The sequence below is a fragment of the Oxyura jamaicensis genome, chromosome 1 (genome assembly GCF_011077185.1).
Source record: "Oxyura jamaicensis isolate SHBP4307 breed ruddy duck chromosome 1, BPBGC_Ojam_1.0, whole genome shotgun sequence".
NCBI classification, from domain to species: Eukaryota; Metazoa; Chordata; class Aves; order Anseriformes; family Anatidae; genus Oxyura; species Oxyura jamaicensis.
In genome coordinates, this window is record NC_048893.1 from 129,784,028 (window position 1) to 129,798,908 (window position 14,881).

Below are 14,881 nucleotides of genomic sequence, written 5' to 3' on the forward strand. Positions count from 1 at the left end.
TCTGCTAATTTATCTTCATTACAGGCTGGCACGTACAATGCCGGGTTACATTACAGCAGGGTCTGGCCTCTGCACACGCACTTCGCGTGATGATTCCACATCCTGCAGACTTTTATTTCCTACTCCAGAAAAGCCGCTTACACCACCACAAACCTATGCCTGCGAGTTAGATGCTGAGTTCAGAGCAATTAGTGGAAAAGAGGCAGAACTACGCCCCGCACATCCCCCCGCCCCTACGACAGACCCTTCCGCGGCATGGCGACACCCCCCCCCACCGCCGGCGGCTCCCCTTCCCCCCTCCCACCCCGAAGCCCCGCCGAGGTCTCGCGAGGTTTGGTGCGGGGCGAGGCGGCGCGGCCGGCCCAGGGCGCCGCGGGCGAGGTGCGGCTCGGGCTGCCCGCGGCACCCGCCGCCATCTTGGCTCCGCCGCAGGGAGGGGCGGGGAGGGAAAAGGATGTGTGTGTGTGTGTTTAAGGTTAAAGTCGGAAAGGAGGTGGCCCGCCGAAAAACTGTCTTTCTGGCTCGAGTGTAAAAGATTTCGTGGCTTTTCTTAACGTCGCGATCGCTGATGATGTCGCTTGGCTTTCTGTGGGTGTTACACGTGAAAAGTGCGTCTCGCAGTTTGAGCTCTGTGTCGCTTGTTGATGGTGGTCGTTTACTGGGCGTGGGGGGAGGGAGGAATAGCCAAGTTGCTTTGTAAGCCTCAGTTTAGGGCCCACGAGATGAAGTGGTATACCTGAAGCTCACCTGAGTGGGATTAAATTTGGAGGTGAGACCCTGCCCACTCAGAACAGCACTCTCCATTTTGCACTGGAAGTCAGGGCAATAGCCTGTTTAAGTAAGCGCATTTCTGTGTATTATCCTTTATGGTCCAGGTCTTGCCAAATCTACAGCTTGATCCATGTGTAACCCCTGTGAGACCCTTGCAGCACTGAAAAGCACAAGGTTTATCCGGTACTGACCGGCAAGCGCAAGTCTCAGCAGGCTTCCGCATCACCGCTTTGGTTTTGCGGGCAGTTGGCTTAAGTGGCTGGAACAGGCCTGACAAATTTTTCGGCAGGGCCAGAAGGAACCACCTGTTCATGTTGTTAATTATAAGGGAGGCTTTGTTCGTTTGGTCTCTGCGTTATTATCAACAGTAGTTCTTCCTGTTTCTGAAATGAACAACTCAGTTTATGGTTGGTAGTGAATAGCACAGTTGCAGAGGGGTACTGGAGGGAGAGAGAAGTAGCTTCTGAAAAGTTCTGCCTGAAACTGTTACATTTTCTTACAAATCAACTGTTAACACATCTATGTTTTGGGTTGTGATCCCTTGAAAGCTAAATGTGAGGGGGCTGTGAAGGGCGCCTTGTTACAGGGTCAGGGCCTTGGTGTGCAGCTACCTTTCAGCTACTTCATGTTTTGTTTTTGTTTTGTTTTGTTTAATGTTTTTAAACAGGTTATGTTTAGAAGAGGGGAAGTTTCTACTGCATAATTGTCGGGTCCAAGAGGTCATCTGTTGATATTCCCTGTGTAACTCCATGGTAAAACAGCTTCTGAGAGTGTCATCATCTGGATCTAGAGGTTACTTTTATGAAAATGTGGACTGTTAGAAGTCTCTGTACTGCTCAAATACAGTTACGTCAGTTTAAAGAAGGCAGACTGTGTAGTTGTGTATTTCCACAAACCCAGCAGTTCTGGATTGGATTTCTAAACTACTGCACCCTAACAGCACCACATGACAGACTTAAATGCCAGGTAAGTATTTATTTTCGTGGTGTTCTAGGTATAAGTGATATGCACCAATACACTGATGGTGCATCACTTCTTTTAGAACCTACAGGCCTAAATTTTGGATCATAGGTATCTTTTGATGCCTATGGAAAATGTCTTTATGAATTGAAGGTGCCTTTTATAAACAAAGATTAAGGGCCAGGCAGCAAGAAGTTGCAGGAGAACCAGTGTTGTAGAATGAACTTTTTTGTATCTTGTAGTTCTGAGCTGGGGAAAAACATCAATTTGTTTCAAGTTATGCTTCAGACAATACTGAACCATAGCTGACGGCCTTTCTAGTTGGTGAAAAACCCTTTAGTAAAGAATAGGACCAGAGTTCTCTAGAAAACTATCTTTACTAATATATTACTGCACAGGGGGGGAAAACAAGTCTGTGATTACTGGGTTGATAAAATAAAAATAATAATTTGATTATTAAATCTATGGATATAAACAAACTGTGGGAAAGGACACAAAATTAAGGCGAATCTCAGAGACTGTTCTAAATTGTAGTGTTTATCTAGATGTCTAATTAAGTTTATCTTTAAAATATAAATTGCTGCACATAGTTTATAAATAATGGATTGTTGTTTCAACTAGTTAAATGGGGGCTAAGCAATTATGAGAAATTCTTCCAGTTGGTTTTATGACTGTTTTAATAAACTCTTAAAACCTATTTGAGCATATATATATATATATTTTTTTTCTTATATATACCTGTTCTTCCTGTTTTAAATAGTAATATTTTATTATAACATTGTAGGTTTCCGAGATAAATGTTAAACCATCAGTAATAGATACAGCAGTTGCTGTTAGTGCAGAAGGAACTAAAGCAGATGCTGGAAGGAGTCTCAGTGGAGAATGTGATGGAAGACAACGTGCATTAGAAGGTATTAAAACTTTTCCCACCATCTTAAGAAGCAAGATTTTCCTGTCCTTTCTGTATATCTTGTATTAATGATCAAGATGGTATAAATTATTAATTTGAAAGTTTGACATCATGTGTTTTATTTATTTTTCTAGTTTTAAGGAGAATATATATATATTTTTTAATGTCTTGCAAAGATTCATGTAATTTTCCTAAGAGTATTAATGTCTGATTGGATCATACACTGATTTTTTTAAATTACTGTAATTTTTTCCTTCAGCTTCATCAAACTTGTACGATGCTTATTCACTGTGACTGGATATATGCAAAACTTAGTTTTATCATTCTAGCAACTGTGGTGACCCTTAATTAGAGTACAGTCTGTTGGATGGGTTATCATTTTGTGTGAGCCTGTTTTTGATGGGAAAATCAATTCCTTGAATATTTACTGAAGGCTATGAATAGCATGTGGTGATAGTGAACTTTTTTCCCCACTCTAAACATGAAAAACAGTTAAACATTCCTTTGTGAGTGCTGATTTCTGGTTTGGGTAGATTTAAGATACTCGTGCCTTTATAGTAACAAACATGGCCTTTATATTAGCCATGCTGTTCACCTAACGAGTTCTTCCATACTTTTGTTTATTTTCTCATTCCTAGCTAATAACTAATTTTCAAAAGTCCTGCTGTGTCTCATCCATTATATCTCAAACAACTTCACAGTAGTTTTTAGCTCCTCTGCTTCAGGGTGCTTGGTCATACTCATTATGTGTATATTTAATTTTTATTTGTAAAAGGTTCCAGTCAGTTGCTATAGGCATTTACAGCTCTTATTTAGAAATGGGATGTCAGGGAGGTAGTTACGACTGGTTAAGGCATTGAGATCATATAGTATTTATATAATTACATTGCTCAGGGAACATCAATACCAGAAATCGTTGTGCCATTTTTGATTGTGACAACTAAGAAAAGAGTAACCTGAAAAAGCTATATTGTAATCCAATGTAATTCTGCAGTACAAGCTTGTCCCTTTATATATACACTTTCTTGTCAATTTGCCTTAGAAATGGTTGAGATATGACCAAGTATAAAGTATTACCCTCCAAATACATTTTTAATTGCCCATGAACTTGTTTTGCAGATAGGAGAATCTTTTAAAGAGAAGTCCTAGGGTTATGTTTATTCCTGAATGTTTTTGCAATATTTATAAAGGAGAGATTGAACAGCTTCAGTGACGTTCCTTCTAGTTTCTTGTACTTATCTTCTCTTAATTTTTTATTTTTCTTGTAGGCAACAGAACCATACCTATCCCTTTGTCTCTTTGAAATATTTTGAAATTGCCAGTCATGTAAGATGACAGTGTTTTTCGAAAGCAGTGACAGGCAAATGCATTTGGTATGTCCTGTTGAAGTTAGATCTCTACAGGGTACAGGGTACAGATCTCTACTGTACAGTTCTGCTGAAATGTTTGTGCATCTTGTAAGATGCATTTAATTCTTTTTCTGAAGACGTGCCAATATATTATTTATTAACTCAAAAATTATCGTCTTTAAGAAGATAATATCTTTAAGAACTTCTGTTAAGCCCTCAAATAATATTTATTCTGAAGTCTTGTGGAACAGGTGTTTTGTGCCATTTCGAAGATAGCGAGGCTTCTACTGTTTGCTCAGTCAGCTTTAAAAAAAAAAAAAAAGGGCCTATGCCCAGATGTGACAGTGCTCCCCTTTCTGGTGTTCTGTTAGAAACTGGCAGGGAATAATTATACTGTACACTTGATTACATTTCTCTGTATGTCCTCTTGAAAATTGCTATAACCCTACTATCCGTTCCGATTAAAAGAACAGTGATCTACCTACCCGATCATCAAAGCAAAAGAATTTTTGAATCATACTGTCTCTAAAGACACGATTTGAACTTGCAAATCAGGTGCTGCTATGACAAATTTGCAAGAATCAAAACAAATGAGACAGTTTATGTTCTTATAAAAGTGATCGGTTTCCTTTTTCTGATTTTACAGGGCACTCACCTAGTGCTGTCTATTCGTCTTATTCAGAGAATACTTTGCAAGGTGAAACAATATTACTTAACTGCATCTGTCAGGCAGATAGCCTGTGATAGAACCATAGTTTTTATTCATCTGTATCATATTTGCAGCTTAACTGCTTTGTGCTTTGTTACAGATTTCTTTTTACAGTTTGGTTTGTTTGTTCATATGTGTGTGTTCTCTTTTTTTTTTTTTAGTAGGATTTTTTTTGAGGCCCTCAATTCAGTGTGCAAACCTCCCTGCAAGTAGATGTCTACTGCTAAATAAGATTTTTCTCTTCTGCTATTTCTTCTCTGTAATTAAGGTTATTTGTAATGATTTTTTTTACCTTGTCGAAAGGTTGAAGGGTTTTCTCAGTCATGCAGCTAGCTTTAACAACTGGATCTGCCTCTTGAACCTGAGTGTAATCTGCCAACTAATGTTTCTTCTGAAGTACTTTTAAATTTAATGTATATGAAACAATACATGATGTAGACCTGGGAACTGACCCAAATTAATAAAAATGCAGTGCAGTGATAACGCAGCAATGCTGTTGTTAGCTTCAAATTGAAATCTTCTTGGGGAATTTGTAAAGCATTGTTGTAATGTTAGACATACAAACCCAGTGTATCAGGTACTTCTGTTTTGTTCTTTGTTTTTCTGTTTTCTTCAACAGTTGTTGTTTATGTGAAATCTTTTTTTTTTCTTCTTGCTTGTTCATATCATGCTGAATTCTTTTGTCAGTTGAGAAACTGATGTAAATACTCATTCAGTAATTTCCCTTTCTGCCGCTTGGGAGGGGACTGAAGAAAGAGAAGTATATGGGATCTAACTGTTAAAAAATTGTCATAGAGTAATTCTGTGTCATTCCAAAGTGGTGGTTACTCACAATAATTGATAATTCAATAGAACTAAAGCTCATATAGGAAGATGAAGCTTTGTTAAGAAGCCTTATAAGGGAAGGCAAAGACATTTCACTTCAGTCAGTATTTTTTCAGCAGTTTTTGCTCAAGTCTTGACTCAAGGATTCATGTAACTAGATTCCATGTAACTTCCCTGAGAAGTAATCCCTGGGATTTGTGAACTATTACTTTTCCTCGTTAATGTTATGACTATTCAACTACATAAGTATGGTCCTTATTTAATGTAATATTTCACATCAGTGTTTTATTGAGCCTGAAATCTTTTTTGGGGCAAAAGCAGGAGTTAACTTTTCCATACAAGGATGTCTTCCTACCTAATAATACAATTGCTTTAACTCATGTTACCTTTTTGTCAGAATGGCCCTTGATGTAAAAGCATCTTTGCCCCATATTTGTAGAGGGCATGGAAAGAGCTGCAGGAGTTAATTAAACTTCGAAGAGTTTAACTGTTTAACTAGCCTAAAAGTAAACACATCATGTTATCTTTCTATTTTAGTTTTCACTCTGAAGATCACTTTAAGTATTGTTATCTTGACCAATCTTTTTTTTTTTTTAACTTCTATGCTTTGATTTTTTTCTTGCAATTTAAAGAGCATTTTAAAAAAGAAGTAACATGGTCTATCATTTGCTTCATTACAAATGCCTTTTTCTCACATTCCCAAAGCAAGAATCACCCTGAACTCAGTTTTATCAGTACTGAATGTGTTAGATGCAAGCTACAGGTATTCATACTCGCTAATGCATATGCAAGTGTTTCCTGTGTAAATGGATCCCCTTTGCAGTTGATAAATTACCTTATGAGAGTGCAGTATTTTAGCAGAATGACTATCCTTCTAAAACAGCAAGTGGAATACTCTGATACTCTCCCTTTTTTCTTTTTTTTTTTTTTTTTTTGGTTTTGTTTTTAAGGGAAACAGTAATCTTCTGCTTAAACAGAAAGGTCCATTTGTAGTCTGAATTTAAACGTACTGTAGGTAAAGCAGTTAAGTTTAGCATGTCTCCGTATCTGCTGGTTTTAGAAAGTGCTGCTTACCCTCATCTTTTCTTCTCTTCCCATCATTGAGCTGAAGAGCAACTTAGCCAAAAATCTGTTGCTGTATGTCTCCCTCTCTTCATCAGAAAAGATACCATAGTGTCTGTAGGTGGTTTCCAAAATAAAAATGTCATCAGCTATCTCATTATTATAACCAGAATAATCAGGTATATTCCTGAGTGTACTGATGTATTTAGTTCCATTCATACTGACATGTACCCAAATGTATGGGATTTTATTTTTAAATTCCATACTAAGATAACCTGTAAAACGTATTGTGTATCTGTGCAAATGTAGAATATCTTGTTCTTACAATTGTAATTATGTGCAGAAACAGAAGAACTAATATAATATATTATATATAATATATAGCCTTACATTTTTTTTTAATACACCACCCCTAACAATCTGAACTTATACTTTTTCTGTGCTTAATGCTTTGTGTTCACACATGCATGAGCAAATTTCTGCTTTGTATTTATATTTTACCTCAGTGTTTTTTCTGTCTTTTTAATTGTACCAGTGATATGTTCTGTGTTTTTCCTTTCTAAATAAGAAATGACTTTATAAGAATTTGTCTATTACTGAATACTAGTACTAGTAAGTAAATGAACTCCAAAGATGAAGGAGAAAAGTTGCTTCTCTGGAGAATTATATCGGGTTCAAGGTGGTACATGTAAAGGGATTATGATGAAACTTAAGTGGCCAGCAGTTTTGCAATTAATTTGATTCTGACTCTGGGGAAGGCTGTGTTCTCTCTCCAACATAACTTTTAATACTTTTAAGTTGCTATTTCTGTATTTCTTTGACATATTACATGAAAATGTGCAGTTGTTATATATAGATGAATTTTTAATGTCCTGATTGAAAAATGGATTTGTGCTAATGATAATGGTGGTTCTCAATTTTGGAGATGATAAGCTTGAACAGCTACTTGTTTGAGGTATTCGGTAATCAGAAGTGCTTAGTATTTTAAAATAAATTGCTTTTTATATAGGTATTATATATTATGTATTCTTTGCCAAAAAAATAGGTTTGTGTTATAAGATAAAAGTAACTGGTCCTTTTCCTGACTGCAAAACTTTATTTCCACAGCAAAAATGAAACATATCAATCTGTCATTTGCAGCTTGTGGGTTTCTGGGTATTTACCACTTGGGGGCAGCAGCTGCTCTTTACAGACATGGTAAGAAGTTACTGAAAGTTATAAAAGATTATGCTGGAGCTTCTGCGGGATCCCTGGCTGCCACTGTCCTATTAACAGTTCCAGAAAATATAGAGGTAAATTAATAAATTCATAAGTACAGGACATGATCATTTTCAAATAATATTTTAAAAATATCTACCATTAAGTCGCTTAAATGTAAATACTTTGTTTCTTGCTTCTCATAAAGAAACAGGACTCATTTATGTGCTTTCATTAACAAAATCTGTGAAGCATGGGCAAAAACGTTTATGAAGTAAGAATTTATGACAGAAGTTGGTGCTCAGTTTATAGTAGAAAATTGTGTGGACTGTATATTTTAAGCTATGTAAATATAGCATGTGTCTGAATGCTGAGTTAAATGCAACCAGATATACTTCAGTTCTAGTATGACGAAATGTATCTGTATTTTATGTAACCATTGTACATTCCTGACTAGAGACAGGCTTTGTTAGGCAAATGTATGGCGCCCTCCTTTGTGAGAGATTAAATTGAGAGATGACTGTATTCTTAAAGTCGAAACACCACACGTGGTCTCTCATTTTCATAGGCTCCTTGCAGTTTGTGCTCCATTAGACAGCTTTAGACAGCACCAGCTTTAGACTTAGGGCTAAGTAGCAATAGCAGCACTGTATGCCAAAGGAGGATTAACCCTCACGAGCTATTGTTCTAGCATGTCACATACATGTTAGGCCTTCTGTTAGGCCTTTGATACGGTCCCACACATCCTAGCTACTAAACTGGAGGGATATGTTAAATGGATGGACTGTTTGATGGATAAAAAATTGGATGTGGCTGTAGAACCAAAGATCTACAGTCCACAGGTCAGTGTCCATGTGGAAAACAGATAGGAGTGGTGTCCCTAAAGGGTCTGTGCTAGAACCAATACTATTTAATACCTTCATCAGTGACATATATAGTGAGATTAATTGCACCCTCAGCAAGTTTGCAGTTGACGTCAAACTGCGTGGTGCAGCTGATACACGAAAGGTAACAGATGCCATCCAGAGAGTCCTTGACAGACTTAATGAGGCCTATGCAAATCTCTTGAAGTTCAGCAAGGCCAGGTGCAACCTCTGTGGGGCAGAGGTGTACAGACTAGGGGATGAATTGAAAGAGGACAACCCCGCAGAGAAAGAAGATGGATGAAAAAGTTGTAATGAGATGGCTGTGTGCACGTGCAGCCCAGAAAGCCAATTGTATTCTGGGCCCACATAAAAGTGAGTCTGCACTCATGAGACTCCATCTGGAGTACTGCATCCACTCCTGGGGTCCCCAGTATATGCAAGAGAGAGAGACCTGTTACAGTAGGTTCAGAGGAGGGCCACAAAATTAATCAGAGGGCTTGAACATCCCTCCTATGAAGAAAGGCTCAGAGAGCTGTTTTTCTCAGGCTGGAGAAGAGAAAGTTCCAGGGAGACCTTATAGCAACATTTCAATACATAAAGGGGGCTTATAAGGAAGGTAGATAAAACGTTACCAAGGCCTGTAGTGACAGGACAAGGGGCAGTGGTTTTAAGTCACTCTTTTCTCACCATGGATGTGGTGTAATGTAAAGACAGTGAAGTGATATTAAATGACTGCTCTATAACAGGCTTTCTGTGAAAACATTACCTTTTATCCAGTTTTGTTATGTTTTATTGTTTTTCCCCATAGCTTAAGGCTGCTTTACCCTCCTGATGTGCCTGTAGAAACTTTTCTTTAGTATATGTAGATGATTCTGCCTTGCTGAAATGTTAATATTTATTTAATATTTTTCAACTATCGGAAACAGCATCATTGGAAGGGGTTGGACTGCTAGATAATTTATTTGTTCTAAGTACCCTTAGGTTTCAGTCTAGTGAACATTAGGTAACTTTTTTCATGCCTCTCTGTAAAGACTTTAATGGCTTTTGATTCAAACAATGGTGTCAGCTAAGACTGTGTTTTGCCACTGAACTCTTTATTTTGTTTCTGCTATGACGCAAATTTAGCTTGCAGTTAGCTATACTTCTGTTGCTTTCAACAGTAAATCTTTCCTTGGCCTCTTTCTACCCCTGCCCCCTCAAGTGCGTTCTTTGTATGGTTTGATATTAGCAAAGTTCCGCTCTGTTATGAAGATAACATTATATATGTTCTATTCAGTTTTTTTCTTTTCTGTACCCTTTGTTTAGTAATAGTTCAGTTCCAACTTCACCTAGTATAATACTTACCTCTAACCCAGTTTTCCTATATGATAAGCATTAGTTTTCTATATGGTAAGCAGCTAGCCTTTTATTACCCCAAGGAAATGTTTCTACTTTATTCTGGGTTTTGGGCATGAGAATTTGTTCCCAGCATGATACAAGTTACAAAGATATTTCTAAGTAAATATATGAGAAGAATTTTTGTTTTTTATGCTTGTGGAAATTGTCTATGTTACATTGGGTTTTACCTTGAAAATACCATTTTAGCATAAACTGAAAAGTGTGTCTGAACATTTTAGCCCTTTAATTTTCTTACTGATGTTTTAGTTATCCCATTATATTGTTTGAATGGAAAATTGAGAAATATTTGAAGGTGGGTCAGAAGTATTTCGTAATTCTCATGGCATTTAAGTAAGGGCAGTGTTCTGTGCTGAATAGAAATTACTTCATTTTAATAGTATTTATTTTTGTTGAAATTTCTACTAACTTTTCATATCAGCGTAAATATATTATTACATTTATTGTATGTTTCTAACTGTTGGAGTATCTGATATCCACTTTGTAATTCTGACATCTATTAGGTTTTATTTATTTTTAGAGTGATAGCTGTGTTATACAAGCTGTAATTAGGACTTTTCTCCATTTCATGGTCTGAAAGCTCTAATACAAAGTTTGATGAACTAGGAGGCAATATAACACTGAGGATTTCTTGTTTTGACTATTGCAGTTCTAATATGACAGCTTGTAAATGCATTTCTGATGTGTCTTAGGTTTTTGTCACTATTGAAATGGCAAGGGACTTGAGAATTCTAGGGACAGATTTTCAAATGTTTGAAGGCTTACAGAGTTACAGATAATTACCTATTCCTTTCAGAAGTACTCGTGTTAGATGTCAAGTTTGCTTAAATCAATACAAGTAGTTACCATTTCTAAACATGTCCTCAGTTACTATTTAAAATTTAGATGCACTGTTTAATGTTTCTGGCACTAAAAATTATAAATAATTCATAGCTGCAAGAAGTTGTCCCTTTCGACAGCAAGAATTGAGAGTCTAGTATGATCATTTCTTAGCATTTGTAGTATGGAAAGAAGTTCTGTCATTTATTTGGAGTTGTCCAGCTCCCTATTACTCTTATTTCTGTCACTTTATTAAGACATTTTAGATCTAAAGATCATATTTCTGAGATGCTTCTGGGTTTCTTTGTTTGAAACCCTTTGTTTCTTTGTTTCAGAAGTTTGTGGGTTTCTTCTGTCCTTGGTGAGTGAAGTTCGACCTAGAGTAAAAGTTAAATTTAACCTATGTGTAGCATGAGTCTTTACAGGGATCATTGCTGTAAGAGGTATAGAAGTCTTAATCCTGACTAGTATTTTTGATACATTTATTAGAAGGCCATACAGGAAAAGTAAATGCAAGAATCACATCTCTACCTTTCACTTAGGAAAGTGCTCTATCACACTTGTACTTAGGAGAGTCCAAGTGATGTGAGGGAGTTAAACTGCCCCACCCAGCTCATCTTGTGCTGGCCCTCATCCCAACTCTTTTACTGTTGCTTCTTCCATATACTCCCTCCACAACACAACACGTTCACCTATCATCTTTTTGAATTTCACCAGTCGTGTCAATCATTTATTTTGTTGCTATCAATATATTTGTTCTTCATGCAAGAAGCTAATAAGCCAAGAACCCCGAACTATTTATAGACAGTTCTTTCAGTCTTGTAAACATATAGGCACAGTATGTTTATTGAGTACCAGTTTCAAGAAGTTGGGTAAGATTGTATTTTAGGTTTTTCCTAAATTCAGGGCTTAAGAGTCTTCTTTGCTAAAAAAAAATAATAATAATAATAATAATAAAAAAAGCATTTCATATTCTTTTACTCCTTTTGGAGTTTGTATAGCTCACATTTCAAACTATTTTTCCACAGTCATTAACACAATGCATTTCAGCTCATATAAAACAACAACAACAACAACAAAAAAAAAAAAAAAAAAAAAAAAAACATTGTGCTGTGGAATCTATAACCTGTTTGTCTTCAGTTGGTCTTTTGATCCTTGGTCTTCCATCAGCTGTAGTAAATGTAGTATTTCACTCATATGGAGGTGTGATTTTTTTGGTTTGTTTTCTTGCGTATCATGTTTGTTGTTTGTTTTCTTTTTATTGTTATTGCTTCATTAAGAATTGGTATATATGCTTTCTTACAAATTAGTTCTTATGACAAGATCAACAATTTGTTACACATATCTTAGTACAAACTAAGCACATACAGGAAAATATCTCAATATGGTGTTATATTGATTAAAGTCTTAGCTGTTAGTATATTCTAGATACCACAGTTAAATTTACTTTCTATAATGAAAACGTCCTTAATGGTGAATATTTAATTTTCAGAAATGTGAACAGTTTACCTATGGATTTGCAGAGGAAATTAGAAAATTGGACTTCGGTGCAGTAACGCCTGGTTACGATTTTATGAAAAGACTTAGGTACTTAGACTTAATGTATCTATTAAATCTATTTTTGTGAAGGTCTCTAAATAAAAATGGAGGGTAAGCGTACTTTTTTTCCATGCTGTGGGGGAGCTCAGCTTTCTTTCTTTATCCTGTAACATATTTGCAAGATTTGCATAATGATGGTAAATAATGTTTGCCACTTTCTTTGTTCTAGGGAAGGCATAGAGTCTATTCTTCCTTCTAATGCTCATGAGATAGTTGAAAATCGTCTCTATGTGTCAGTCACTAACGTGAGAAATGGGAAAAATTACTTGTTTTCAAGTTTTGCCTCCAGAGAGGACCTCATTAAGGTAATAAAGTTGCATGTAGTTGCTTTAAATAAAAATGCATGAGATTCTTCAATGTATAGGAGCATGTTATTAGGTATACAATAAATAACTGTTTTACTCAAGTGCTCACTTACACTACAGCGGTATGACAACAAGCAGAATTTGATCCCAAAGTTTCAGAGATTTTGCTAAAATGTATTTGTAATGTGTTTCCTTTCTTTGTTTTAGAAGTACTACCTTGTGCTAATACCACTTGTACTACTTTAAAGCCTACTTAAAAACAAACAAAAAAAAACAACAGGGTAGCTAATTATTAATTACTTAGTAGATGAGAATAAAATAGAGAATCTTCAAGTTTTCTAACAATTCTGTGAGTCATTTTGCATCTTGTTTCACTCATATCACTATGCTCAATTATGAACGAAAGTGAACAAAAATAATTTCTGTCTTAAAAAAAATAAAAACAAAAAAGCAGCAGTTTGGAGAATAGTCATATTGTCTTAAGCACCTTATAAACTCTTTTAACTGTTGATGGAAAGCATATCTTTTAATGCCTATCTCTCTACTTTTGAATACCACTTTAAAAATCTGGATCATGATTGTAAACATAAGCTGTTATAAAATAGTAGGAGGAATTCAGGTGCATGTAAAGAAAATGTTCTAATAATTGGTTGCATTTTAATAGAAGACATAGTAAGATATTGCAGAATAAAGGAGAAAATAGAATAAGCAGGAAGCTTTGAAGAGGAATTCCTTCTTTCCCTGTCCTTCTGGATACTTAGCGAAGTGGGTTTGAGGTACACCTTTTCTTACGGTTTTGTCATTTGTCTGATAGAGAAATAGCTAATGTCTCACTTGAAAAATAGAAGACAAAGCCTTTCTGTGTAAGTTCAGACAAATCTCTGGTGCTCTAGATCACTGGGAAGAGAAATAAGCAAGAAAAAGAGCTGTCAGAGTGAGAGTTAAAGCCTTCATATAGAGCTTTAATCCATATTTCTTTGTGGAGGAGAGATACTTATTACTGGAAGGTTGGGCATTTTTTCTATAATCTCCATGGGTTGTTTTTTTGTTGTTGTTTGCACCTGATTGCCTTTCACATCATATATACTGTTATCTGTAACCTGCTTCTGTTCCTCAGATCTGCTTCTCATACCCACACAAAAGCACATGGCATGCATATGGACGACATTTAGTTATATGAAAATTTCTGACACGTACACCTCAGCGTCTTTGAGGTGTAGTATACTAATTTTGTAGATTATAGATAGATGGTTGGGTACATGTATAAGTAGGTGCATGCCACACACGCATTCATAGATCCTGCGTGGATCTATGATGGTGGACAGAAAGTTATGTGTGTGCACATCTACACTTAACAGAAGAGGTGTCCTGGTCTTAAAAAAAAAAAAAAGAAAAAAAAAAAAAGAGAGAGAGAGAACTGCAGTAGAAAACCATGTGGGCTTACAGAACAAGTAGGAAATTGTTAATACTGGAACATATTAAATGTAAAGTATTAAACTCATGAAGGAAGTACATATGTGAATTTTCAGGCTGTTTATAATATTTTGGAAATTTTGAATTACTTCCAAAATCTGATTTATTAGATTATTAAACACTGCATTTACATGCCAGAAGAATGATTGGATTGGCTTCTTTTTTGTCAATGCTCTGTACTGCATTTTTTAAAATAATGTATGTATTTCTGCAAAATCAAAGATTTACTTGACATTGTGTGAGATTAAATTCATACTCTTGTATCATATTAATCAATAAGTCAATCAATTTCTGATAACTTTGCTTTGAAAGTTGTCCTTGTCATCATTAAACCTACTGAATTATATTAATCATGTTTTGAGAAACCCCAGCAGCAAGACTTTTTAAGATGATAATGATTATATGTAAAACTAATATATTTATTTGCTACTGCTATATTCTTTAATAGAGATAAATAGATACGAAAATATTTACTGGTTCAGAATTATTTTGTTGCCTTATCTTCACTCTTCTCCTTCATTCCTTTTTCTTTCTTTTCTCTAGGTCCTGCTAGCAAGTAGTTTTATACCAGTGTATGCAGGAATGAAGCCAGTGGAATATAAAGGAGAGGTAATGTTTCATTATGTTTGAGTTCTGTTCTT

General features: G+C 35.9%; 1 protein-coding gene across 10 annotated transcripts in view; it reads left to right on the plus strand.

Annotated features, from left to right (window-relative positions):
* Positions 1-329: 329 nt before the first annotated feature.
* Positions 330-14,881, plus strand: part of PNPLA4 (patatin like phospholipase domain containing 4) — a 41,744-nt gene continuing 27,192 nt past the window's right edge. For 4 of the 10 annotated variants that reach the window (XR_004755928.1, XM_035345777.1, XM_035345357.1 and 1 more), the window contains exons 1-7: positions 434-588; positions 1,439-1,737; positions 2,516-2,642; positions 7,694-7,878; positions 12,356-12,450; positions 12,632-12,767; positions 14,784-14,849. Coding sequence is in view for 9 of the 10 variants with exons in the window: in XM_035345777.1 (XP_035201668.1) it covers positions 1,573-1,737; positions 2,516-2,642; positions 7,694-7,878; positions 12,356-12,450; positions 12,632-12,767; positions 14,784-14,849 (774 nt within the window). In the remaining variant the exon portion in view is untranslated. Of the gene's footprint in view, positions 382-433; positions 609-1,438; positions 1,738-2,513; positions 2,643-6,474; positions 6,540-7,693; positions 7,879-12,355; positions 12,451-12,631; positions 12,768-14,783; positions 14,850-14,881 lie in introns of those variants that run through there. The other 6 variants (XM_035345522.1, XM_035345699.1, XM_035345434.1 and 3 more) reach the window with 6 other exon arrangements.